General features: G+C 40.3%; 2 protein-coding genes across 6 annotated transcripts; both read right to left on the bottom strand.

Annotated features, from left to right (window-relative positions):
• Positions 1 to 268: 268 nt before the first annotated feature.
• snrnp27 (small nuclear ribonucleoprotein U4/U6.U5 subunit 27) lies at positions 269 to 5,741 on the bottom strand. Its single transcript, XM_004072753.4, has 6 exons — positions 5,549 to 5,741; positions 3,717 to 3,855; positions 3,037 to 3,149; positions 2,838 to 2,917; positions 1,233 to 1,297; positions 269 to 534 (listed from the first exon to the last, which is right to left on the bottom strand). Exons 1-6 carry the CDS (start codon positions 5,583 to 5,585, stop codon positions 480 to 482), a joined length of 489 nt encoding a protein of 162 aa, XP_004072801.1. The 5' UTR covers positions 5,586 to 5,741; the 3' UTR covers positions 269 to 479.
• Positions 5,742 to 6,736: 995 nt separating this feature from the next.
• On the bottom strand, positions 6,737 to 23,578 carry add2 (adducin 2). 5 transcript variants are annotated; one of them, XM_023958718.1, is made up of 16 exons: positions 23,222 to 23,578; positions 20,626 to 20,663; positions 18,871 to 19,057; positions 18,041 to 18,182; positions 17,581 to 17,732; positions 17,418 to 17,498; positions 16,862 to 17,011; positions 15,250 to 15,393; positions 14,982 to 15,080; positions 14,287 to 14,463; positions 12,858 to 13,106; positions 11,849 to 11,965; positions 11,683 to 11,769; positions 11,468 to 11,594; positions 10,058 to 10,144; positions 6,737 to 7,913 (listed from the first exon to the last, which is right to left on the bottom strand). In XM_023958718.1, the coding sequence occupies exons 3-16, from the start codon at positions 19,015 to 19,017 to the stop codon at positions 7,657 to 7,659; spliced, it is 2,016 nt and encodes a 671-aa protein (XP_023814486.1). In that variant the 5' UTR covers positions 19,018 to 19,057; positions 20,626 to 20,663; positions 23,222 to 23,578; the 3' UTR covers positions 6,737 to 7,656. The 5 variants fall into 5 exon arrangements, with proteins under 5 accessions (XP_023814486.1, XP_023814487.1, XP_023814489.1 ...); XM_023958719.1 differs by having other exon boundaries at positions 18,871 to 19,054; XM_023958721.1 differs by having other exon boundaries at positions 10,058 to 10,141; positions 23,222 to 23,577.
• Positions 23,579 to 24,773: the final 1,195 nt, after the last annotated feature.

The raw sequence follows: 24,773 nt of genomic DNA, 5'->3' as shown, positions 1-24,773 counted from the left end.
ACTACCATGTGGCTCAAAGCAGTTTTAAATGCTCTCAAATTCAAATTAATTTGATTTCTACAGCACCTTTCATGTAAAAAGAACAGCTCACGGTGCTGTACATAAAAACAAAGACATTTTCCACTGCAGGACTTTGATTTGGACCAGTTTGCAATCTGTCTGTGATTTCCGTTTGGATCTTTAGGCGGTTACATTTAGAAATCAGAGCTCTTTTACATTTGACACACATAGAATATAGCTACATAAATAATTTACATTTAACACAGAATGTCCTTAAAAAGGTCTTTATTATTACAATGCTTGACGTAAAGCGATAACACATAATTCTCCATCAGCACCAACTGTGAATGCCTGCAGGAGCAACTATTTACATTTTGTGTTCACCTGGAAAAACCAGGGCCTCGGGTCTAACAGGAGCAATCGGCTTCAAAAAGAAACATAAAACCAAACACAGAAAAAAGCAGGATGTTTGTGACAATTCAGGCAATGAAGTCCAGTGGTCTGTTGAATCCCCCTTTCCTGTTCATGTACTGTCTGTAAAGAAAAGAGAAGACGCCGTCCTCAATACAACATTACACCAAATGTCACTAAACCCATGAACCTAACCTGCAGTTCAATTAGGAGCAAATATGTTTTCTTTGACAAATTTCTTGATAAATGTTTTTTCCCCACAATTAGATTCAATATCTGAACCCTGTTTGGCTTTGATCAGCAGCTGCATTATATGGATGGACTCCAAGTGGAAAATTAGAATTACTTTTTTGAATTAGTTTAGATAAGATAAACATATTATAGTTATTGCTGCATTTCTTCAAATCCCAAATAATGCAGAGATTTAAACAGATGAGTGGAAACAGATATTTAAAGAATTAAGTTATTGTCTGTATAAAAATGTAAAGGAACAGACTTGCAGTTTGGTATGCAGCAAATACCAATTTATTGCTGCAACTCTTTTTTTTAACATAACTTCAAAGACATGACTTGATATTTGAGCTTTAAATTTTAAATCTTACTAATGCTGTGCAGGGTGTTTAAAGTATGTTACAGCTGATCAAAGCAGTGAAAATGCTAAAATAAAACATTTAAAATAATCTGAATATCAACACATTTGCTAACATCCAAATATTTTTTTTTAAATGATCATTTGAAGAAAAGCCATGTTTCAATATTATTAAAGGTGTGGTGGGACAACAAAGGGGGGAGGGATTAAGGCTAAAGTGCTGTGTGCATACCTGTATTTTCTTTTCAAAGTAATGTTAACAGCATGCGCATTGACAGATCCATCAGTTTTCTTCCCCTGAGTGAAAAGAACAACATTTTAAAATGACACACACTCTGGTTACAAGCAGCCTATGAGCAGCGGAAGCCGCTCTTTGTTCAGTCTAAAGCGGGGGCCTGAAACCTGAGGCTCCTGAACACATGTGGCTCTTGAACCTCTGCATCGCGGCTCTCTGGTTTAATATAAAAATAAATAACATTTTTAACATTTAAAACACAAATTATTTTTGAACTACTAGATTTATAAAGTGAAACAAAACAGTCAAACTTCAGTCAACTCCTTCACAAACAGTTGAATCACAGTACATAGTACTGCACCAGGCTCCTGCCTGACTACAGTACCCATAATGCTTCAACAAACCATCCAGGGGTTTGTAATTTATCAAAGTTGTACAAAAACATTTTTGACAGAATCTGGAGCGCTGTGTGCCGCAAAAAAATAAATTGGAGATCAGTATGCACAGCTAGAATTCATACATAAAACACGCCGAATTATGAGGGTGATTTCCAAAAACTACGGTAAGGGTTAGTTCTAATTGTTGAATTTTTGGCTGAGACATAAAGACAACAGTTATAAAAATGTACGTGTTTTTTTCATTGCTGAAATAACCTTGCCTACTACTAAAATGCTGCATTGAGATGATCCTATGTGGCACAGTGTCTCTTATTTTGAAAGGAACTCATGTGAATCTCTGTTAAAAGTCAAACTATTTCATATTTAAAAAAGGCTATTTTTTCTTTATGCTTTTTATTTATGTTAAAAATCAACAGTTTTTATATTTATCATAATAGTAACAGCATAAATCAATACAAATCAGTTACTTCTTTTTCTAAAGGGTGAAGTCAGACTTTGTGGCTCCTGCTGGGTTGTGATCAAGTAAGAAATCGACCCAAAATCCCGCTTAAGTGTTGAAGATTGCAGACGTCTGGTCTACACTCTCCTGATGTCAGCTCTCAGCACCATTGACTGCAGATTGCTCTGTCTGTAGTTCACGCTGCACTGCAGCATCCAGTCACCAATCGTGTGGAAAAGATGTGATGCAAGGAAAACTCCAACATCCACCAACATAATCAAATAAAGCAAAGGCCGTGTGTATAAGCTTATGCTTAAGGTGCAGAGACACCGTATCTAGGTAATGTTACTAAAAATGTGCAAACAGTTTTTTTTTTTTTTTAAACTGCATCCTACCACAGTTAACACTAATAGGAAATAGCAACATTTATCAAAACAGATCTATGAAAACAGACTGTAAAAATAATTGTTTTTGGTGTGAAATCCTGATAGTTTAACATGTTAGTCAAAGGGAAACTGCTCCCTTCTCCAACCTGCCTTTAATGGTCTTTGGTGGAACTGCAATATTTGGTCATTCCTGATGAATGTTCACTTAGGAAATGGATTATGGAGGTTTGTATCAACATGAGAGAGGAGGAGTAATTTATCTGCACCTCTGTTCTATTTTACAGCACGTTACAGTCTGATAAACGGCAGGAACCACTAAAATAACAAATAAATAATGCTCATAACACCTAAGCTAATATTTCCCTAACTTTCATCGTACCTTTGTTGAATCGAATGTAGAAAATCCCATCAGCTTCATCATTTCAATTTCTTCCTCTGTCTTACCCTGCATGTCCTCCGCTGTAAAACAAACAAAAAAACAAATACGAAAAAAAGGGTGCTGTTAACTTTGTCTCCAGCGCAACAGGATATATCATTTTGGAATATTATGCCTTCATGTAGTATTCAGTATCTCATACCTGAGATCTGAATGGGCTTTGCAGACTTTGCCTTTGAATCTTTGCGTTCATCTTCCAGTTTCTGTCGTGAAGGAGAGATAGAGGAGGAGCGTTGTTGTCGTCTGGGAGGAGTTCTGCAGGACAAACAAAAGATGGAGGAGGACATCAAACATTCCACATATGCAGTGGACTCCAGAAAACTAATCTGTCCCATCAATTTTACTACAAGCAGACAGTCTCTGTTTGATAGAAATCTGCACTTCCTCCCTCAAGCGAGTCACAATTAGAGTAGTCTTCAATCAGGGAGTGGAATAATTAGGAACAAAATGAATCAAATTAAAGAACTGCACCAAAAAAAAAAAAAAACCCAAATGCACCTTTCTGTTATGTTTCTTAATGGCAACTTTCAATGAAACCTGATTGAACCTCAAGTGACCACAGTCCAGAATAGTGTGGATGAACATTTGGAGTAACGTTTACTTTTGAGTCATGAGAAGAGCAGCCAAAAGACAAACAACAACAGGGAATCACCCGAGACCACGAGAAGTATAGACATTGGAACAGACTATTATTTTTATAAAAATGTCTTCAAGTTTGTTGATGAAAAATTAATAAATGATGGAAATAAATCAACAAATAAGATCAGAAACATAAGGGGAAAAAAATGACTCGATTATCAAAAGCTCACAAGGTGAACTGACCTTGAACGCCTCCTATGGGGAGAGCGAGAGCGAGTTCTGCGGCGGTCTCGGTCCCGGTCTCTGTCTCGAGAGTGGGAGCGGTCTCTGTCCCTTCGTCTTCGTTCACGTTCCCGTGAGGTAGTTCGAGACCGCCTCCTATCTGACAGAAAGATTACAAACAAGCATTCACATGAAATCACTTTAATGTGGTTACATGTAGTGAAAGTTTCTCCTGTTGATACATTCAGCGAAATAAATGATACCTATAGGTTATTTGATCTTATGTAAATAAACAATGAACATTCTTTCGGGTAAATAAACAAAACAAGATATCTGAAATGTTTTAAAATTATCCATCCATCCATTTTCTTCTGCTCATTCAGGATCAGGTCTCTGGGAAAGCAGTCCAAGCAAAGATGCCCAGACTTCCGTCTCCCACTTCCTCCAGCTCCTCTGGTGGGACCCGGAGGCGTTCCCAGACCAGCCGAGATATGAAATCTCTCCTGCGTGTCCTGGGTCTTCCTCAGGGTCTCCGCCCAGTGGGGCATGCCTGGAACACCTCCCCAGGGAGGCGTCTGGATGCTGTGGGAGCGTCTTGGCTGTCAAGTCTCTGCAGCATCACGTGGCAATTGGTAACTGTACCACTGGACTGACAGACTGGGGTGATGGTTCCCCTTTTCAAGAACTGGGGCGAGAGGTTACAACTACCAGGGAATCACTCTCCTCAGCTTCCCAGGGAAAGTCTATGGTAGGGTACTAGAGAGGGGGAGTCCGTCCGATAGTCAAACCTCAAATCCACAAACAACAGTGCGGTTTCCGTCCTTGGTTCGCATAGCAAAAGGGTGGACCTGTTCCTGCTGCGCATGTGGGGACCACAGGATTTTCTCTCTGCTCTGTGCAGAGGATGTTGTCCTGTTGGGTAAGGATTAACGCCTTGGGGTCCCCCCAGAGGATGTGGCCAGAAGAGGGAAGTCAGCGCATCTTTGCTTGGTCTGCTGCACCCGCGACCCCGTTCCAGATGAGCGGAAGAAAATAAATGGATGGACATTTAATGTGATCTCTTTAAAAGGTTTTAATGGCTAATATTTGTATATATCAAACTAGTTAAAGCCTGAAAAACCACATGGTAAATTTCAAAGATAAAATTCAGAGCATCCCTTCAACCATGTTTTATTGACTGTGTGAGGAAGCTGGAGTATATGGCATAACCTACACAAGCACAGCAAAAAAATAAAATAAAAAATAACTCCACAAGAAGCTCTTCCAACAGTGTATTTCAAGGGTGCACTTTAAATGTATTGATTCAAAACAGAAGTATAAACTCTCTTAACACAAAATTGAATGTATAAAATCTCACAAACACACGGGCTTGGACAAGTTTGGACAGTTGTGGCCTTGTGGGTAATAACACAAGTGTGATTCTTGGATAATAATATAGTGGTATGGAATCAAAAGAGTGGAGACAACACAAAAAAAAAACTTTCAAAAATGAAATCTATAACGCAAATTATCTTCCACGACACTTAAAGGCTGACCTAAATGTTATGTTCTCATTGAAAATTCTTTAAGTTGTATGCAATTAGGAGACATTCACGCAGCTTCAGAAACGTAGAACGGGTTCTAGAAACTCTGGCGCAGGATGAGGATCATCATCATTGTCTAGTCTAGACACTTCACGACAAAAAGTAAGAACAAACATAAATTACATAAAACCAATTTACTACGTTTCTATCTTTTTCAAACTGAAAAAGAAGTAACTGCTTTGTTTGTCATCGTTTTATTTATCCCGACGAAAAAACCGAAGTGCTAACGTAAGCTAATGCTACTTTAGCTTGCTATCTCAGCTTGTTTACCTCGTCTTGGAGGAGTTCGACTCCTGCTTCTTCCCATCTCCGGACACCTCAGATGCTGTCTTCACGAATAAATGACCAAATGTGTTCGAAAATAAACTCTGAAACGCACTTTATCTACTGAACGCTACTAAATGCATCAATGGAATTGTCCGTAAGCCAACTCTTCTTCTGGACTCAGGATTCTGATTTCAGTAAACTCTTGAGCAGAGCGCCCTCTTGTGGGTGCCCCATATTACAGTGGAGTAGTTAGGTACCGGGAACTGTTTTGTTTCATTCTAGAAACGGGAAAACACGACAAACTCAATATTTGCATCTAAATAAAAAAATATGTATTTTAAATATAAATCTAATTAGTAAAAAAAAGGCATTGAAAATTTGATTTAATCTCAGAATTCTGAGATTAAAGTCAGAATTAACTATGCCTTCTTTTCTTTCTCCATGGCCCTAATCCTCTTCTGTAAATTGGGTTTATAATTTGTATATATTTTATTTTGCATTACTGCATTGCTTCATTTGGGACTTCACAGTATTCGACCCACTGTTTACCAACAAGCCCTCATCCTAGATTTAGGTCTATGAATCAGCATTTATTTATGTGTTATTTTACAAATTTCTATGTGTCCAATAAGATCGATCCCATTGACAAGTTCTTTAAAGAGATTATATTCCTTTATTTAAGAGCAAAATACTGTTATGTGCAAAAAATTTAGTATAATAACACTCAAAATATTCAGTGGTAGAACTTTTTTTTTCTATTAGCAAATAGCAGAGATGGATTTTTTTTTTTTAAATTAAGCTGTAACCCTGAAATTTCCGTTTTTTGACATCTTCATGAAGTGACCCAAACTACAGACAAAAACTCTGCACCTTTAATATTCCCATTTTCTATGGGATTATATTTTGACCTGTATTGTCTTATAAAAAGCTCATTTATTTTTTTAAACATACCTTATATCCCCTATGTTAAATTCACTATTGTATCTAGAAATGTATTTAGCTTATTGTGTGTTATTCTTATCTGGGATTTAGGAATATATGTGCAGTATCATAAATGAAGCATTGTAACTGCTTTATATCTAGTCCACTTTGTAAATGTCATGAGGCAGCCTTTTCCAATTTCAAAGCAGTTATGACAAAAAAAATTCTCAGAGCCAAGCTGCCCAGAACCAGGAAAGACACTGAGACGACTTAAAATCAAACTTGTCCTTTAATCACCGATAAATGGCAAACTTGCGATGCTCACGTACACATTCTAATAGAAAATAACAAGAAACCAACATTACATCAGCATTTCAATAACAGTTACTGATTCTAACAGAAAAATGTCACTGTAGAGTCATTTTGCACATTAAAATAAAGAACAGTGGAATGTTTAGTACTGCCAGTGTCTTTCATCACCAACTGTCTTACTGCATTGAAAAGCCACAAATGTTGAGCTTGATCACTTTGGGATTTTTTTTTTAATGAGCATTCAAAGCAGATTAAGGTTTTGCTAGTCTGTCAAGTTCCCTTTTCTCATCTGCTGAAACATTAGGCTGAGAGTGATCCACAAAACTAGCGTTCAGCTGAGCACAAAGTCTGTCATCACACATTCACGTGTACTGCTCTTGTGCTCACAGATTATACCAGAAACATCTATCTGACAGCTACAGCCAAATGCTAACTAAGAGATGTCTATAATGAGTAACAATTGTGACATGCGTGAATGTGAATCTACAGATGTGAAATGATTTTGAGACCCCCCACCACCACCACCACCTACACGGAGTAAAAATAAATAAATGGGTGTGGCAGCTGCTCCAGATCAGCATCTGTCAACTGTCATTACAGAGAAGTAAGGGATAGCAGCAAATCAAAAGAATAACAGAGGAAAGGATCATCAGGAATGAAACAGTTGATTTACTCTGGGTGACGTGAAAATCAAAAGTGGTGCTCTGAAACCTGCTTGAGATGAACCACAGCAAACATTAAAATCAGTGGTACAGCACAACACATGGTGTCTGTGAAGACGGTCTGACATGGCTGGAGTTGGGTCTGACGCCATCCGGTCCATGTGCTGCACTAAAGTACTAAACTGCATCGAGGGCTGATGCATCGGAGAGACGCACTCAGGTCTCTGCTTTCTCCTTCTGCTTCTTGCTCTTTTTCAGAAACATTGGAGGCTTGAATTTCTTTTTCTTCTTGGACGGGGATTTGCAAGGCGAGCCCTCCGGAGTCCCGCCTTGCGGTTTAGTGGGCGGAGCTGCAGGCGTGGAGGTGTCGTTGGTTGTGAGAGCCTTCATCCCTTTCTCCAGTTCTTCTGTCAGCTGCTTCTCCTCCTCGCCTCCATTCTGCATGGTGGGAGAGTCTGTCTTTGTCTCCACTTCTGCAAGTTTTGATAAGAAAAGAAAAGAAAAAAGGTTCATTATTATAGAGTACTAAGCAAAGACAGGTCTGCAGATGAGGAGTGCATGCTGCATGCAAAGCTACATGCTCGATCAGAGCGAAATGACTCTGGAGGAGGAGAGATGGTTGAACATGGAACATTGTCCCATCCTTTTTCTTTTTACACTCTTTGAATGAGTCTTTTTGCAAAGCATCAAAGGGATCGAGCAGTGGTTCCAAAGAATTCTGTAGTACTGAAGTCACATACTGCCACGCTGGAAAACGAAAAAAGCTCCTTTTTAACCTAGACAACTTTGTTTGTCCAAAGTAGATGAATAAATTTAGAAAATAACTTTTTCTCCTGAAACACTGATGATGGGGACATCTTTGATTATCTGCATATGTGGAAACAAGTCTGGATCCGGGACAGAAACTGATGGATTTGTTTTTTAATGGGAGCATCCTGATGGATTCATTTCTTCTAATGTAGATAAAGATGATGACACTAGATCAGGAGTGTTTAACCTGAGGCTATGGAGACACATGCGGCTCCTTCATCCTGCTCCTTTGTGGCTCTTTGGCTTTGAAGGAAAATGCGAACAATTTCAATATATAAAGCGTTTTTAGCGCATTTCTTTTTGTTAATTACATTTTTTTCAGATATATTTTGAATTTTAATATGACAGATCACTGAGAAAAATTATGATAAGAGTGGTCTATTATTGGATATATATATATATATATATATATATATATATATATATATATATATATATATATATATATATATATATATATTTATCTTAAAAGTTACCTTCTACACCAATGTTGTCAGGTTTATAGCAGCTTTAATTCAAATTAAATCTTCTACAACTGGAGGATCGTCTTTAACACAGGGCGCATTTTATTTTGAAGGGAACTTGTATGTGTGGTTATCAAATTTAATGGAAGTTAATATTGTCAAAGAAAGAAAATTATAATACTTGAATTACTGTGGATTTTTTAAATTTATATAAATAAATCACTTAATGGTCACAAAAACAGGAATTAAGTGTATTTTTCTCAACTTTTGGTTCTCGCTGGTTTTTAGTCATCAAGAAACTGGGCCAAAAGCTCTTTCAGCATTCACAATAGATTTCACACGGGCTGAAGGTCCGTGGCTTTAAGGTCTTTCAACCACAGTCTGACTTTTAGAGCTGACAAATCTGCTGCATGCAGAGAACGAAGAAATATTTTATAACAAAGTTTTCGGCATGTCAGTTTGATAAATGCTTGAAAACGAACTCCAACAAAACCACATTGAGAGAAATGATGTAGAAACAGAAAAGAACAGAAGGGATCAGCTGAGCATCACAGCTAATAACACATCATGAAAGTCATAAAGGAAGCAGAACAAGAAGAGAAGACCTGCAGGCCCCCTCCACTCTGTTAAGGTCATTAAATAGACTACACCAAAATGACTCACTGTTTAACTAATTCAAGTTATTAAAAGTAATAAAAAAAATAACCAACTACCCAAAGAGCATCCAATAGTTAGGAGCTATTAAATAGTCTGAGAAGATCCAATATGTTTATAAAATCAGCTGTGAAAACAAACACTAAACTTCACACAATCCAATCTCCACAAGAGGCGTTCAGACTTTTTATGTCTCAGTTTGAAATTTGAAAGAGCTAAAGGAAAAGCCACTACCTAGCAAAAAGAAAACTAATGATGACAAAAGAGAAAACAAAAGTTTTGGTCAAAGATTCCGTGGACTGATGAGACAAAACATGAACTTTTAGGGACGCTTGTTTCTTGTCACACTTTGATCTAGCAGCAGATCCAGCTTGATCCCACTTCTTAGCTTAAAGTGGTTTAGTCAAAGTCTGAACCTAAATCGGATTGAGAAGCAGGAAACCCTCTAAATAAATCTGAACTTAAACACTTCTGCAAACCAGGGTGGAAGAAAGTTACCGGCAGGTACATTAGCAGGCAGGTTTGGACAGGTTCATCTGCGTGAACTCGGAAAAAATGGAAAATAAATCAAGAAAAAAAGCAAAGGGGCTTTGGCAGCATCATGAACCCATGCTTCAGACTTGCAGCAGCGCATCACAGGAGCAGGTGAGAGGGCAGGCCGGCCAATCAGTCACTCTGGCAAGCCTCACCTGAGGGGGGGGCGTGGACGGGCAAAGGGCCCTTTGTGGGGGTGTTGGAGGGGGGACACTCGCTGTCATTTTCCACCTCCTCCCCTACTTTGATGAGGATGCACACGCACAAACAGTAAAGAAGAAAAGGGCTTTGCAGGTTAGAGCTGTGCTAGGGGAAGTTCAAGTGAGAGTCCCTGGAGGTGCTGAAAGAAAAGAAATGCTCTCCTCCTTTAGTCACAATAAGTCACTAAGCTGATGTGGTTTTGGTCTTTTCTAGTTACACTTAGACTTAAATTCCATCTCCTTCAACAGAGCCTTAAAAAAGTGTTCCTATAGAAACAAAAAATAAAGTTAAAAAGGAAAAAGATGAAGAGTTTTCTGAACATCATGAAAATTATTGCAGCCCACATTCCAGAGCAGATCAGGGTAAAAGTTCTTTGAACTGATCCAAGTTCTGGGTTTTTATTTAGCACATAATAAAAAAACTAAAAGGAGAGCAGGTTATGTTGTGTAGACTTTATAAAGCAAAACTCAATGAGTTTCTGGCACTTCAGCAGTATCTTTATGTTACAAAAAGTTAGTAAAACAAAACAGGAACTAGAGATAACCTCATTTATAAGATTACTGGTTTTATATAATATATTTCTTTTAAATGTGAGCAAAAACCCCACTTCAAAAAAGTTTGACCTTAGGGGCGTAACAATAGGTTTATATTCCTACAATCCAACCAGATCAATCTGTCTGAGCCAAGTTGTTAATTGAATCGATCTGTACCAACATAAAACTATTTCAAAATGAAATAAATCGATTATATCGATATTGGAAAATACCATTTGGATTGAGACATGGTAAGTTTATTTTACTACAGTGTAACAATGACCAAGTGCATCACAGCGGACAACACACATGTGATGGCAGAAAAAAAGGATCAGTCCATCATTCCAGTCCAATGTGTTGAAACACTTTGAATTTAGCAAAGACATGTGACCATACAGTCTGCTAGAATGTTCTAATAATGTTCCCTTTGGATTCTATGGATGTGGAAAAACAACAGTGGGCTGAACTTTACCAAACCAAAACGTGAATGGATTCGACATTCATTCTTGTTTACTTGTTTGTTTGTACACATTTGTTTTACATTTGATTATCTTGCAATACCAGGAATACCCAGCTATTTCTCTGAGTCCCACTGGTTGAAACTTTGGCTAAAGATGTCCTGGATCGATTTTAGGTCAGTGTTCGCATTGAATCATTCAAAGAGAACTAATATCGACAGAGAATCATATCAGCAACCACAAATAATGATATGAATCAAATCGTTAAGTCATCACAGCCCTATTTGTTATATATTTCACATTCAAGATTCTAGATTAAGTTACAGAAGCTGTGTCAGTAACTGGGAGGTGAGTAGATCTGAGTGAAGCATACCGTTGGTCCCTCCATCCCGTTTCCTCTCCACCTCCTTGCGGTACTCCTCCAGCTCCTGGTCCGTCAGCTGGTTGAAGGGGTTGGGAGGTTCTGGCTCGGGTGGGTCTTTAGGTGGGGTCACAGGAGCCTTAAAGGAAAAAAGAAAGCAAAACCAAAAGGTCACTCTTTTGATGGGAAGGAGCAGAAAAGGGTCGAGTCCGGAGAATGCAGTTTACCGAAGGACTGTCATCTGTGATAACGCTTGCGAGAACTTGAGACTGCGGTCCCGCCGTTTTCATATCCTGACGATTCTGTTGGCGGATCTGAAGGGTACAAAACGGTAAAGTCATGCGGCCGCGAGCAAAAGGCAAAGATGGAGTGGGAGACGAAAGAAGGCCGGACCTTGTTCCGGGTCTCGATCACCTCTTGAGGGTTGGTGAAGAGAGGCACAAACTGGTTTGGGTTCTCCATCTTGATGGCTGTACTGCCAGCTTGTGTCACCTCCTCTGTCTTCAGCCACTGTCAGAAGAATCCCCAGCAACAACATAAAAAACCAACAACCGTTGTCCATCAACTAACTGAGTGGATGGAGTGAAGATCTTGCAGTTTGTTTCACATTTTTATTCAGTTTTAGTCCTTACGGATGTTTTCTAAAACATTTTTCATAGTCCAGTTTGAACACCAGAGGGCAGCATGCTGCATCCTCTGGACTTGTGGGCTTCTGCTGCAATGCAGAGAGGAGAGAGAGGAGAGGGCAGCAGCTCTGGCTCCGCCCACAGATTTAAAACAACCCCTTTGATGCTGTTTTTGTCAGCTTATCTGTCCTCTCTCAGCTGCAGAGCTTCTCAAACAAGAGTATGTGCTCCCTTCAGGATACTACAGATTAAAAACAATCCTTTACAAAATACATTTCCAACACAAATTTCACGTAAAAGAACTCCATGAACTGAATTTTTATCCAGTACAATGTTGTTTTTATTCAAAATTCAAACCCTTATTAGTTATTACATCACACATGTTTTGGCGCTGCATCGAGCTAATGTCGCCAAAGTTTCAAAGTTAACTCAAAAGTATTTAATCAGTTCCTATAGTATGTATGAGTAAATCTAAAGCACAGTACTCTGCTTTATGTTCCTTTCCAACTGAACATGTAAGATTGATTTTTCTTATTTGAGTGTTTTGTCGCTTTAAAAAGGTATGGTCATCAAAATTTCCTTTTTTTCTACAACGCCCATTGTGAGTTATTGTTAGTTTTAGCTGTTGCTGCATTTTGGATGACCTCTGTGTATAAAAGTTGCTATGCTTATCAGCTGACCAAAATTAAATCAATTTCATTTCAGATCAGAAGGATGAACATTGTTCAGAGAGCAGAGAAGATTTGTGCTGATTGCATAAATTCAGAATTCCTCACAGTGGTCCGCTGGTGTCCCAGGTTCACTTGCTCTTGGCTGACTTTCTGGTAGGTGTTGGGGGTGTTGAGCCATCGTGTCCTCTCCTGCTGCTGCCGCTGAACAAATGGGTGCTGCCTCAAAGCAGGATGGACACCGTCATCATCAAACTGGTGGAAGGCCGTCACTGTGGCAGGGACCTCCACATCCCTCCGCGTCCGTGACCGCTCAAGCAGCACAGGGAAACGATAGGCGTAGCCGGTACGGTAGCCCTGAAGCACAAAATAAAAGCTTGTTTTCAGATGTATTTAAGAACCGTTCATAGGTCAACCACTGCTGATTCACATCAGCAAAAAAGGCTTTCACTTACAAACCACAATAAAAACATTTCCTGCATTTACTTTTAAGCACCATCTGGAAATCACATCATCAAGTGCCTTTGCTCTGCCAGCAAGCCTATCAACAGGGGGTTTGGACGTCCAGTTATTAACCAGGAACAGCAGAAGCTCAATAATGTTCAGGAGTGAATGAACAACAACACAAAAAGCTCTGGATGTTACAGCTACAAAAACAGGATCAGTGCTGCCACCTAGCACTCAAAAGTGTCATGATATAGCAAGACTACACAAGGGGGACAATCTAACAATCAGCTAAGGACGGTCCTGTAAGTTTCCTAGGCAAAGAGATAGAAATACTGTCCCTGAGCTAAGTCCTCGATGTTCCTGCTTTTTGGAAATATTTTCAGAAGAAAACTGAGCAAGGGAATCCTGAGCAAAAGAGAAAATGAACTTAAATATTACAAGTCCTTATCAGGCACTAAATAGTAAAGCTATGGTCTATGTAGGCCACTTTCAATGAAAAGTCTATGTAAAAACATGTGAAGGTGCTTTCAGGCTTCTGTGATCAAACCTCTCCCATTTATGCAAAGCTTTGTCAGTTTTTATGACCGTTTTCGGCCTCTACGTACAAAATGCATGGCCATTTAAGGGATGTTGCAAGTTGCAAACTTTGACCAATCAGGGACTTGAATTTGGTAGTGACAAATGGATGGCGTCCCTTTTAATTCACTGAAGTCCCAACCAGCTAAAAATTGATAATTGAGGAAAAATTCATAATTGTAGTTTGTGCCCGGTTGGAATTTTATAATACAAATCATACAAATTGGAATAAAGCTGTGAAAGAAAAAGCCTGGAGCAAGATTCACGAGATTTGTACCGCTTTCAACCGTACGTGGCGGACATGAGCTAGTGAAAAGTAGAAAATGTAAAAAAGAAGAAGAAGAAGAAGAAGAAGAAGAAGAAGAAGAAGAAGAAGAAGAAGAACCTCACTGCTTGTTTTGTGTGAACAGCATGGGCATTTGACGTGCGTTCTTGAACACGCGTCAAATGCCTGGTGTGTACATATCTTTACACAGCTCTTCCTGAAGTAAAATGAACTTCGTGCAGTACTTACTAGATTATCTAGAGTTCTCATGAGGGCTTCAAACTCGTGCTCTCCTACACGGCTCTTATGCAGGGGTCCAAAAGTGGAGCCGGCCCAGCCGACAGAACCGGCTGAGACGGGTTTGTGGACGGTCCGATCCAGCAGAATAAGGTTCTGTTGTCCACCAGCACTACACAATGCAGTCACCTGACAGAGCGCACATGCAAACATAAAAGCATTAAAGATGACTTTGACCACATGGAAACTGCCATGTAAACTCCATGTTTACAAGAAATCTTTCAAAAGTCGATGCTGTACAAAATCATAACAGAAAAACTGGCTCCCGGAGTGAAAACCATCATCTGTGGATGTGCAGGAAGGTGAGTAAGCAAGAACACATTGTGTTGATGCATCAATTTTGCAGCGGGGCTTTATTTGTCCTTCTCTTGGTTCCGTTCATTTCCAACCAGCAGCACTGCAGTATTACACCACAGTGGAACCACGTGCCAAAGAGATGCAGCAATAAGCCTGAAGGTGCAGCAGTGACCTGCAGGGAACTCTCAGCTTTAGTCCTTTGATCAAAGTAGCTGTGCTTGCAGAAACATTACATTTACGTACGAAGCGAAATTGAGTTTGAATTTTATTTTATTTTTTAACGAAAGGATTTGAAGGGATGATCTTGGATAAAATAATTCTCCTTTTGTTTGTGTGTGAGCGCATGATACCTGAATCTGGCAGGCTGTCTGGATGTGGTAGATGGTATAGAAAGCCTCCTCCACAGATTCCCCAAGTGCCAAAATCCCATGATTCCTCAGCACAAGAACCTAGAATACATTAATAGAAAAAGAAACTCATCTCAGCTGGGAAGAAAAGGAGTCAGCAGCTTTAGTTATTAATTTAGCGCAAGTCACATCTCCTTCATTCTCCTCTCTGCTCATACTTAATCCCAAAGAGACAGATGAGCCAGTACAACATTTGGACAAGTCTTCTCACCTTACAGGTGGGTCCTAAGCTCTTCTGCAGCTCCACTCTGTCCGCCTCCTCCTCCATGACTCCATTATAGTCATAATAAGCCACGTCTCCAACCAGCAGAGCCTCGTGGGACAGAGGCAGGAGGCCGCCCTTCATGGCTGAAACCTGAAGACAGGGGAAATGAACAGAGGCTCATGCTCACACTCCACCATCCACTGTCTGCTTCTTCTCTGGGGTTAAAATCCTGGGGTCAAGGAGGAAGCAGGCCATTTATGTTCAGATTTTTTTAACTGAGGTGATTTTAATAGTAAAAAAACTTTTAACCACTGCTGACATTACACTAAATTAAGAGAAATTGTGCGCTTTACCACTTCTAAAAAATGCAGACAACTAAGCAAATAGATGATTAAAGGCTTATTATAATGTCAGAGCTGTTTGTTATTAGAATAAGTTTAAAGCACTTACTGTAATATTATCTGAAGCTGCACAATAGTGTCTTCTTGCTGTTCAGAGGCAAAATTATCAAAAGTATAAACTTGCAAGCAAATCTGCTGATGCAGGAGGATCCTATTTGACACAATGCGTTTTTTTTTTTAAAGGATGTGCTGCTGTCAAAAGTAAGTTATTTAGAATATTTTAATACTGTTATAATTCAAGTCTTATAAATAAAAACCTACATTTTACAAATGAATAGAATAATAGTCCCACAAACATCAATAAAATGTATTTTTTTTAAACGGTAAGGTGGGATTTTACGGCTCTCGTTGGGTTATAGTCAGTAAGAATTTGGACCAATTGGCTTTTTTAGCGTTACAGGTTGCAGACCTTCGTCCTAGCTGGACTTGTCTGAATGCTTTACCTGGTTAAGTTAATGTATCCAAACCACCTTAACTGGGTCCTCTTCATGTGGGGGAGGAGGGATTAGATGGCTAAGCTTTACACCATCTCCATAAGGGAGACCCCAGTCATCCTGAAAAGGAGACTAGTCATTCGTATCTCTGATCTTTGCTGTTTGTTCACAACCCAAAACTAATTGCCAAAGGTGAAACACAGAAGCAAAGATTCATAGATGAGATAAAAACTTCTGACTTCGGAGTTCTTTGCTTTTCAACTATCAGAACAAACTATTTCTGCTGATGATGCATTACTGCTCTCATGCTCCATCCTCCTCCACCCACTTCTGAGCTGATCATCCCGTTATCTAAACATTGTTCAGTTAGGAAAGTGACTGATCTTTTTTCATGGACGGAGGCATTTCTTAGTTCTCCTGATGAGAAGCCACGGTGAGGCTGATCCATGCAGCTTCACTCTCAGCTGCACAGTCTTCCAGAAAGAGCTGCAGGTCCCAGTTTAAGCTGAAGGAACTACATCATCCTCAAAATCAGAGACAGGATTGTAAGGCTCCCCAACTAAACCTCTCTGAGTTAGCAACGCTGAGAGGTTCTGTTCCAGAAAGTAGTGAACAGAACAAGTAAACAAAGGTCTACCCTGGTGAAGATTAACTGTTGGTTAAAAAAAAAAAAAAGTCCACTATCAGTGCTGTGAACTGACTCATGCAAAGGTTTATTTCAAGAAAGGACACCCCATTGTGGGATTTAAAGATTTCTGGCACTGTCATGCCACACTGACTCACCGCTGCTGCTGCAGGCGTGTGGAGGTGCAGCAGGCAGCGGATGTCGGGCCGTGCTGAGTAGATGGCCGAGTGTAAGCTGAACTTCTCTGGGTCCACTGGTAGATTGGTGCTGCTCTTCTCCACCACCTCCCCCAGAATGTTCACCTTTACCTTTAAAAGTGCGCAACACATTTGACAACATTCTAACAAAACCACAAGGAGCTTTAACATCAACACAGTCATTTAAAGTCCACTTTATTAGTTACAACATTTGAAATGTTTTTCTGACTAAAAGTCCAAAAGATTACAAAAGAAACACTCAAGTTCAAACGTGGACAAACTGTTGAAGGCCCAACTGGACAAAGACATTTTGATGAACAGCCTCAGGATTCTTAGTGATTCTCATGTTCAAGCAGAAAGGATAGGATGAACACAACGATGGGTCAAGTTTTAGTGAAGTGTGTGTGAAGTGCTGTGTCCCGTCAGACATCACCTCCACGTCTAAGCTTCAAATATTTCAATGTTCACGATCCAGGAAAACACAGATTTCAGCTCAGAGCTGCAAATCCTGACTCACCAGACTGGAAGCCGTCACCTCACTGTAGGCCAGGCCATCTGGAAGCACGAGGAAGTGTTCTTGCTCTTTACTCACACGCAGCTGGCAAACGGAGAGGAGCACATAAGTGAGGGCAAATGCGGAGCAGATGAAAAGTCAAATGGTAAAAAAAAAAAAACCTAACTGTGAGACAGATTCGGTTGATCTGGGCCCAGCCAAAGAGGTCAAAGAGTCGATGGGTGCTGGCCAGCTTACAGCGCATCAGCCTCTCTCCTTTCACCAAGCTGCCCGGCTCCCATCCGTGCATGTCATTGATGGGTGTCACCATCATCATATCTGGGAAGAGAAGCAAACAGAAAATCTGATGGAGACAGCCTCCTTGTTATTTTGCAAACACTTTTGACATGCTTTTTGGAGAGGGACTTTAAATAAAGCTTCAAGGATGTCTTTGATATTTTGGCCACAGGATCTATTAGTTTTATGGAAGGATGAACACACAAACAGGTTGTTGTTTTTTTTTAAAGCCTTGGCTTTTAAAACATCACTTAAAGACAACCCACACTTTCACACGAGAGTAACAAAAATGGGACCTGGATGTGAGTTTTAACTTATATAAATATGGCATGTTAAGGGTTTTAACGTACTGGATGGTGCGACTTGCAGGGCAGCTGGGGAGCCATGTGTGCTCATGAAGTCAGCGAGCTGCTTTAGTGCCCACAGGTTGGAAGAGCTTCCACCTTTCTTCATCTGCTCCTGTATCAGGACATCCAGCTCCTCTCTGAATGACTGCACACAAAAACAGATCAGATAAAAACTCAAAAATCATATTCACAGAAAAGAGACAGCTGTTTCTAAGATTTTCTAAATGCACATCATCAAAAAACCACACCGAGGTGTATTTCACCAGAGTACCGTTTCAGCTCCTTCCACAGATTTAAATCAGGGAGCGCTAAAAAAACAAAACCAGCCTATCCCGTGTTTCTCATGATAACTAACTTTTTCATAAATCTTTTGATCCGATGGGATTTGCCAAAAAGCTCAAGCTTTTTAAAAAAAAATCTTTTCAAAGAAAATTATCCTTAAACTTTGTGGCTTATCATAATGGATTGTATGTTTTTCATGGTTTACTTTCCTTAGTCGTCTCCCATGAAGTCCTGTTTGGCTCCTGACTCCATCGCATAATGCAAACTGGTGCACTTTGACCTTGGAGTTTTCCTTTATTCTCTGGTTACCACTCATGTTTTGTATCTTTTTTTAATTGTCATAAATTGTCAAGAATATGTGCAACATCTAGCTGCTCAGTGGTTTTAATCTGTTTACTTTTCGCGTTTTTTGGGTTCATGTCCGTGTTACTCGTTTTCTGCAGCATCCTGCTTCTCTGACATCAAGTTCAGCTCAGGTCTAAGGGATCTCCCTGATCTGAATTATTTATTACATCTGCAAAGTAAAAGAAAAGGGCAAATAAATGCTTTACCGGACTCTGAAGAAGGCTCGAGATACGCTTTTTGTACTGTGGTCCAGAACCTGGCGTGGAGTGCTGAGGAGACTGGAGGCCCTCAGGAACACCATCACTGGGGCTCCGTTGCACTGGGCTGCTCTTTGGGGTCGGGGATTTGCTCATCTTCTTTGTCGGAGTGGAAGCCTTTAAACCTTATAAACTGCTGCAATAAATGAAATAATGAAGATTTTTTTTATTCTGATATAACAATAGTAAAAGCAAAAATCATCAATCTTCAACTCCTGCTCAGTCCTGTCCAGGGTCACAGGGTCACAAAGCAGTTCACCAGTTTATTGGAAGGCAACACATCCAAATCCACACACACACACCTACACCCACAGACACACATCTAAGAAGCAATGTTTTTGGACTGTGGGAAGAGGAACTTGCAAGGCTTTGCTGATGAAACAACAGGGGCCATGAACTATATGGGAGGAGGTGGCTAAACAGTCCTCAAACCTCAAACAGTCACCATTCAAACTCCAACATTACCAAGACCAAAGAGCTGTCTAAGGACACCGGAAACAAACTGTTGACCTGCACCAGGCTGGAAAGACTAAATCTGCAAAAGGTAAGCAGCTTGGTGTGAAGAAATCAACAGTGGGAGCAATTATTAAGAAATGGAAGACATAAAAGATCACTGTTAATCTCCATCTGGGGCTCCCAGCAAGATCTCACCCCGTGGGGTCAAAATGATCACAAGAACGTTGAGCAAAAATCTCTGAACCACATGAGAGGACCTAGTGAATGACCTGCAGAGAGCTGGGACCAAAGTAACAAAGGCTACCATGAGAAAAACACTGCGCTGCCAGGGACTCAAATCCTGCAGTGCCAAATGTGTCCCCCTGCCAAAGCCAGTACATGTGCAGGCCGTCTAAAGTTTACTAGAGATTTGGCATTTGGATGATTACTTCTGTGTGTGACTCCAGATGCTCCACATTCAGTTGATGTGTTCAAAATAAGACACTGAGAGTTAGTTTAACCCCTTATTGTCTGAATTTATTTCCAGCGAAGAAGAAAAATGTCGCTTCCGTTTTTGCTTTCTAGTAGATGATAAATTGAGGTACTTTTGGAGCTAAGTGGTTTAACGCATATTTGCATCAATAATTGTCATGGGGTTAAAATATTCGTTTTGGAGCTCTGGAGTTTTGAAATTGTAATTTCTGTCAAATGAAGAACATTTCCTAAGAAGAGCTTTTGCCTTCAGACAGACATACACTGTACACCAGAGCAGAGCTTCACATCAGGCTTCACATCAGCCCAGAGAGAATAAAAACTCAACATGGATTCAGCTAATATCATTAAATATTTAACAAATGCTTTCCATCCATCCATTTTCTAAATCCATCCCTTTTGGGGTCATGGGGTTGCTGGAGCCTATCCCCGCCACTATTAGGTGAAGGCGGGGTTGGTAGGTCCAACGCAGGGCTAAACAACCACACATTTATAATCACCAATTAACCTATGAAGCATGTTTTGGACTTTGGGAGGAAGCCAGAGTTGCAGGTGAAAAACCACACATGCACCAGGAGAACAGGTAAACTTCTCACAGAAAGGTCCCAGCTGGGATTAGAATCAAGGCCTTCTCGCTGTGAGGTTAGAATTATTCCCAACAAACAAAAGGAAATCTGATGTTTTGTTTTAAAAAGTCATTCTGGTGCTTTGAACCATACACAAAGTTTGAATTTTCTAGGACATTTGAAAATGGCAGAATAAAGATGGAACACCTACCTTTATTCCTCAGGGCTCTGGCTGCTGCAGGTGCAGAGCTGCAGAAGATGGAAGGACAAGCATTAAGAGCTCACAGTCAGCCAGCACTACCAGGAGGAAGTGATCCAGCTCAGTAATTGGAGTAAAAGTAAAGAGTTACTGTAAGGATCTTCAGTGAAAAGGCAGGCTCCTCCCAGACACACACACACACACATTGTGCTGCAGAGACCAGATAAGGTTCCAAACGCACCACACCCTCCTCCGTCTGCTGCATCCCACTAACTGACTTAATCACTCACTTGATTAGTTGCATCGCTGTAACAGCGGTTTGACTCAGCTCAGCTGACATGCACTATTGGCTCCATTCTTCTGGCTTCCACCTGACAGCAGAGGCTTTTAAAGGCCAAAGCGAAGGCTGGCTCAGATCCAAGTGCATTAACCAGATCTTATGGCAACACGTATGAAACTCCGGAAGGCTCAAGCTCTAATGGATAAAGTGCACTTTAACCCAGCACTGACCGTGGTTGGAAACAAAATGTAATAAATCGAGTCAACTAGAAAAAGTCGAAGGCATTATACCTTAAGGACATCTAAGAAATTAATAAATAAATAAAAAACTATAGAAACTTTTTTTTAAATAAAATCTGCAAAATTTAATTAAGACAATTTGATTATTTTTATGTTTATTTTTGAGCAGCAGTAAACTCAAACCAAATATTTTCATTGCCCATGACTGCAACTCCCCTCAGAAAGAGTCTTTCTTTAATGGTAGTGGTGGCGGAGGGTACCTCTACCCCTCCTCCATCACTTATCTTCTGTCTGGCTGTAATGGCTGACCCTGCTGCATCATCATCTTACTTTAGTTTCATAAAAGCACAGGAAGAAATCAAACCCAGTTCCTGTCCCTCGTCTCGTAAACAATGAGATTGAATAAAGGTTTAAGATCATTTGAATGGAAGTCTTTACAAGCTAGTCCTAAACTATCCTTTTGAGGGCTTAATTTGTTTTAATTTTATGTTGCAGATTAAATCTCCATCTTTGCATTGTTTGCTCTAATCTACTCTGCCAGAGGTCAGCACCATTGTGACCCCGCCTAACGCAAGTGGCTTTGCATTGATTTTCTGTTCTCTGCTTTTAAAATGGCCTGATTTTTAAGTACGTCCCAAGGTAGTTTATGAATGTATTTTTTTACTTTGAGTCCTTGGTCATGACTTTCCTAAGTGAGTCTCACGGGTATGTAGGCTTTAGACACTCCGATTGGTTAGATTTTGTCACCAACACTTCCTGGTTGAAGTCAATAAATTATCATGGTTCACCTAAATGCAACCCCCTCACAATGCCCTGCACTGACTTATGCCTTACTGACAATAAACCAAAGAAACTTCTTGCTAATGCACTTTTTTTCCATTTTAAAGTTTAAAAAACGCATCTGTTCCCATCTACAGAAATAAAATAATTTTATGGTAATTATGAGTGCAGACTATTGCAGAATTTTGAAAAAGTTATCTAAATAAATGTGTGACACTGGAATAGTAAACTGCTACTCAAGTGTAACTATACAGCTCAGCTGGTGATGGGTCAAAAATGGAGAACAAATTTCATAACCAGCTGTGGGATTGTAATTTACACTGGCAATCTTTAGATTTAGGTAACAGTTTTCAATAGAACACCAATATGTAAACATTTTGAAAATGTTAAAATCTTTATAGTGGAAATTGCTAAAAAAAAAACATCAAATCTTTTAATCTTTAAATAGTTTCATCCCACCAATTACTGTTCTCAATGAAATTTCTAATTAATTTCAACTGGTTAATATTGGTTTGAAAGAAGTTGTATTGTTTGAACATTCGCACCCACCTATTGAAACTCATTTATTTTCATTAAATTCATTTATTTCTTTTTTAATTATCTGTGAAGATGATGTGATTGTCAAAGAGTAGGAGAGTTGTGGAAAACACTTGATTGTTGTCTGTTTTAACCAACACTTCTCCCCCTCAGGCTGTAATAAAGCCGTTTCCGGTGGAGGCCGCGATGCATGGCTGCCTAGCAACACTCAGGCGCCTCAGCATCAGCACCATCCGAGCGGATGATCCGTTCATACTTCCCGCGAGAAGCAGAGGCCAGACCCAATCGTACACGACTCAAGTCCGATCGCACAGATGCAAACGTAGACCACAATAAAAGACATTGGCGAGAGAACCGCCCCGTGTCCGTCACGGTGACTTGGTCGGGGATCGGACACAGAGCTGGTGCCAGGCCCGAACAAAAACCCTCCGCAGAGACTTCGCACATCGACTGTACCACTGATGGAAGCTGAAATCACTGACGTCCCTGACACGAAAGACACTCTTCACGCATTCAGGCACGCAAAAACGCAATATGTATGCCTGGATATTTGAGCGTCCCGCTATAAAATGGTCCCTTAGTTTGCCAACACAGTCATGAGGAGACGCCATAGATAGACAGCTGCGCGTCAGAGAGACATCAGTGATGAAATGCGCACGAGCTGCTCATGCACGGATCACAGGGGATCATCCCGCACAACGCCCAGTCCTTTTCCACGAATGTCACGGCGCGTTAAAGCAGAGGCAGAAAACAGCAGCATCTATGCGCCTACCTTGGTGCATCCTCGGGAGCGCGTCCGCTGGGTGGGTGCGGCACACCCCCGCACCGAGGCCGTCCCAAGAGAGCGCAGATCGTTGATGTGAACAGATCCGTCCGTCTGTCTGTGCTGGGGCGACACCAGCGCTTCTTTGTCAGGCTGTTTAAAGGCCTCAGCTGACTCCGCTCAATAGATTCTCATTTTCTATGCCTCAGGGGCTGGACCAGCCCTGCTGCCACGCCCGCCCACGGTCTGACACGCAAACACGCCCATGCAGTCAGTCAACGATGCCGAGACTAACCCTTCATGCTGCAGTTTTTAGAGAGTACCCTCCAAAGGGGTATTTCTTTGTTCTTTAAATGATCTTTTCTGCTGGGGTCCGGCATAAAAACATGCATAGAAGTGTTAAAGTGGCGCCATCTACTGTATAATTACACCAAAAGACCAAATGGCTTCTTTTTTTCTTCCCAAATTGTAGTTCCACTCTCCTGCCTTCAAAGTATACATTCCCTATCGAGGTAAAACCAGGCAGCAACATTTGTGGGCTCCTTTGACCCAAACAGTCTTAGGTCTTAAAGACCCAGTACAATGAGATTGTTTATGGTGTTCCAACATGTTCTTGTGGCAGTTTTCTGATGACAGATCATCACCTGTGAATCGGAGTAATTTATCAAAATTGTTGTGAAACAGGAACATACAAAAAGTGTTTGAAAAAGCTTGCGTTTGTAACATAGTATCTAGTATCGGGAGTCCACGAGCTCCCTGCTCCGCTCCATTCTGATGAATCCACCTGCAGAAAACTAGATCTATGTACGACAGGGGTGTCAAACTCATTTTCACCAAGGGCCACATCAGCATAGGGGCTGTCCTTGAAGGGCCAGATATAACTTACACATTTAAATAAAAGTAATATAAAATAAACGTAACTACTCCTTAATGTTAAATAACTCATTTACTTAACTTTGTAAAGTGACAATTACAGTTTCATAGAAAACATATGTTTGCTTGTTACTCTAAAATAAATCCTTTTAAATTTGATTCTATCAGGTTAGGTTATATGGACAGTGTTTAAGTCCTAATGTATAGTTGCCCAATCTGATATTTCAAGTCTGATTCCCCCTAGATATGAATAGATACACCAATTTTTAATTTTTATTCTAAGAAATTACAAACTTTTATCCCCCCACGGGCCACATAAAATGACATGGCGGGCCACATTTGACCCGCGGGCCTCGAGTTTGACACGTGATGTTCGACTTCGTTTTCCTCGTCTGAGCTGACATCTGGCTCAAAACTGTACGGCTGGATAGCTCCAATATTGCTCACCATTTTTGTTGCACCACTGTTAGGTTAGGGGTGTGAGGGGCTGTAGTCAGAAGGACCGGGTGTTTAAAAAAACAAACAAAAGAAGAACAATAGATTATGGGAAGAGGGGAAAGGTTTATCCACAGCTATTGGCCCCACAACTCCAAAATTTCTCACTATTTTGGCTAAAAACAGTATATTCATAATTAAGAGACAACTGGGAACGCTTTTAGAATAGATCAGAAGATGATCAGAAATGTGA

The sequence above is a fragment of the Oryzias latipes genome, chromosome 9 (assembly GCF_002234675.1).
Source record: "Oryzias latipes chromosome 9, ASM223467v1".
NCBI classification, from domain to species: Eukaryota; Metazoa; Chordata; class Actinopteri; order Beloniformes; family Adrianichthyidae; genus Oryzias; species Oryzias latipes.
Note: the sequence above shows the minus strand (reverse complement) of the source record. Positions and strands in the feature narration are given on the sequence as shown.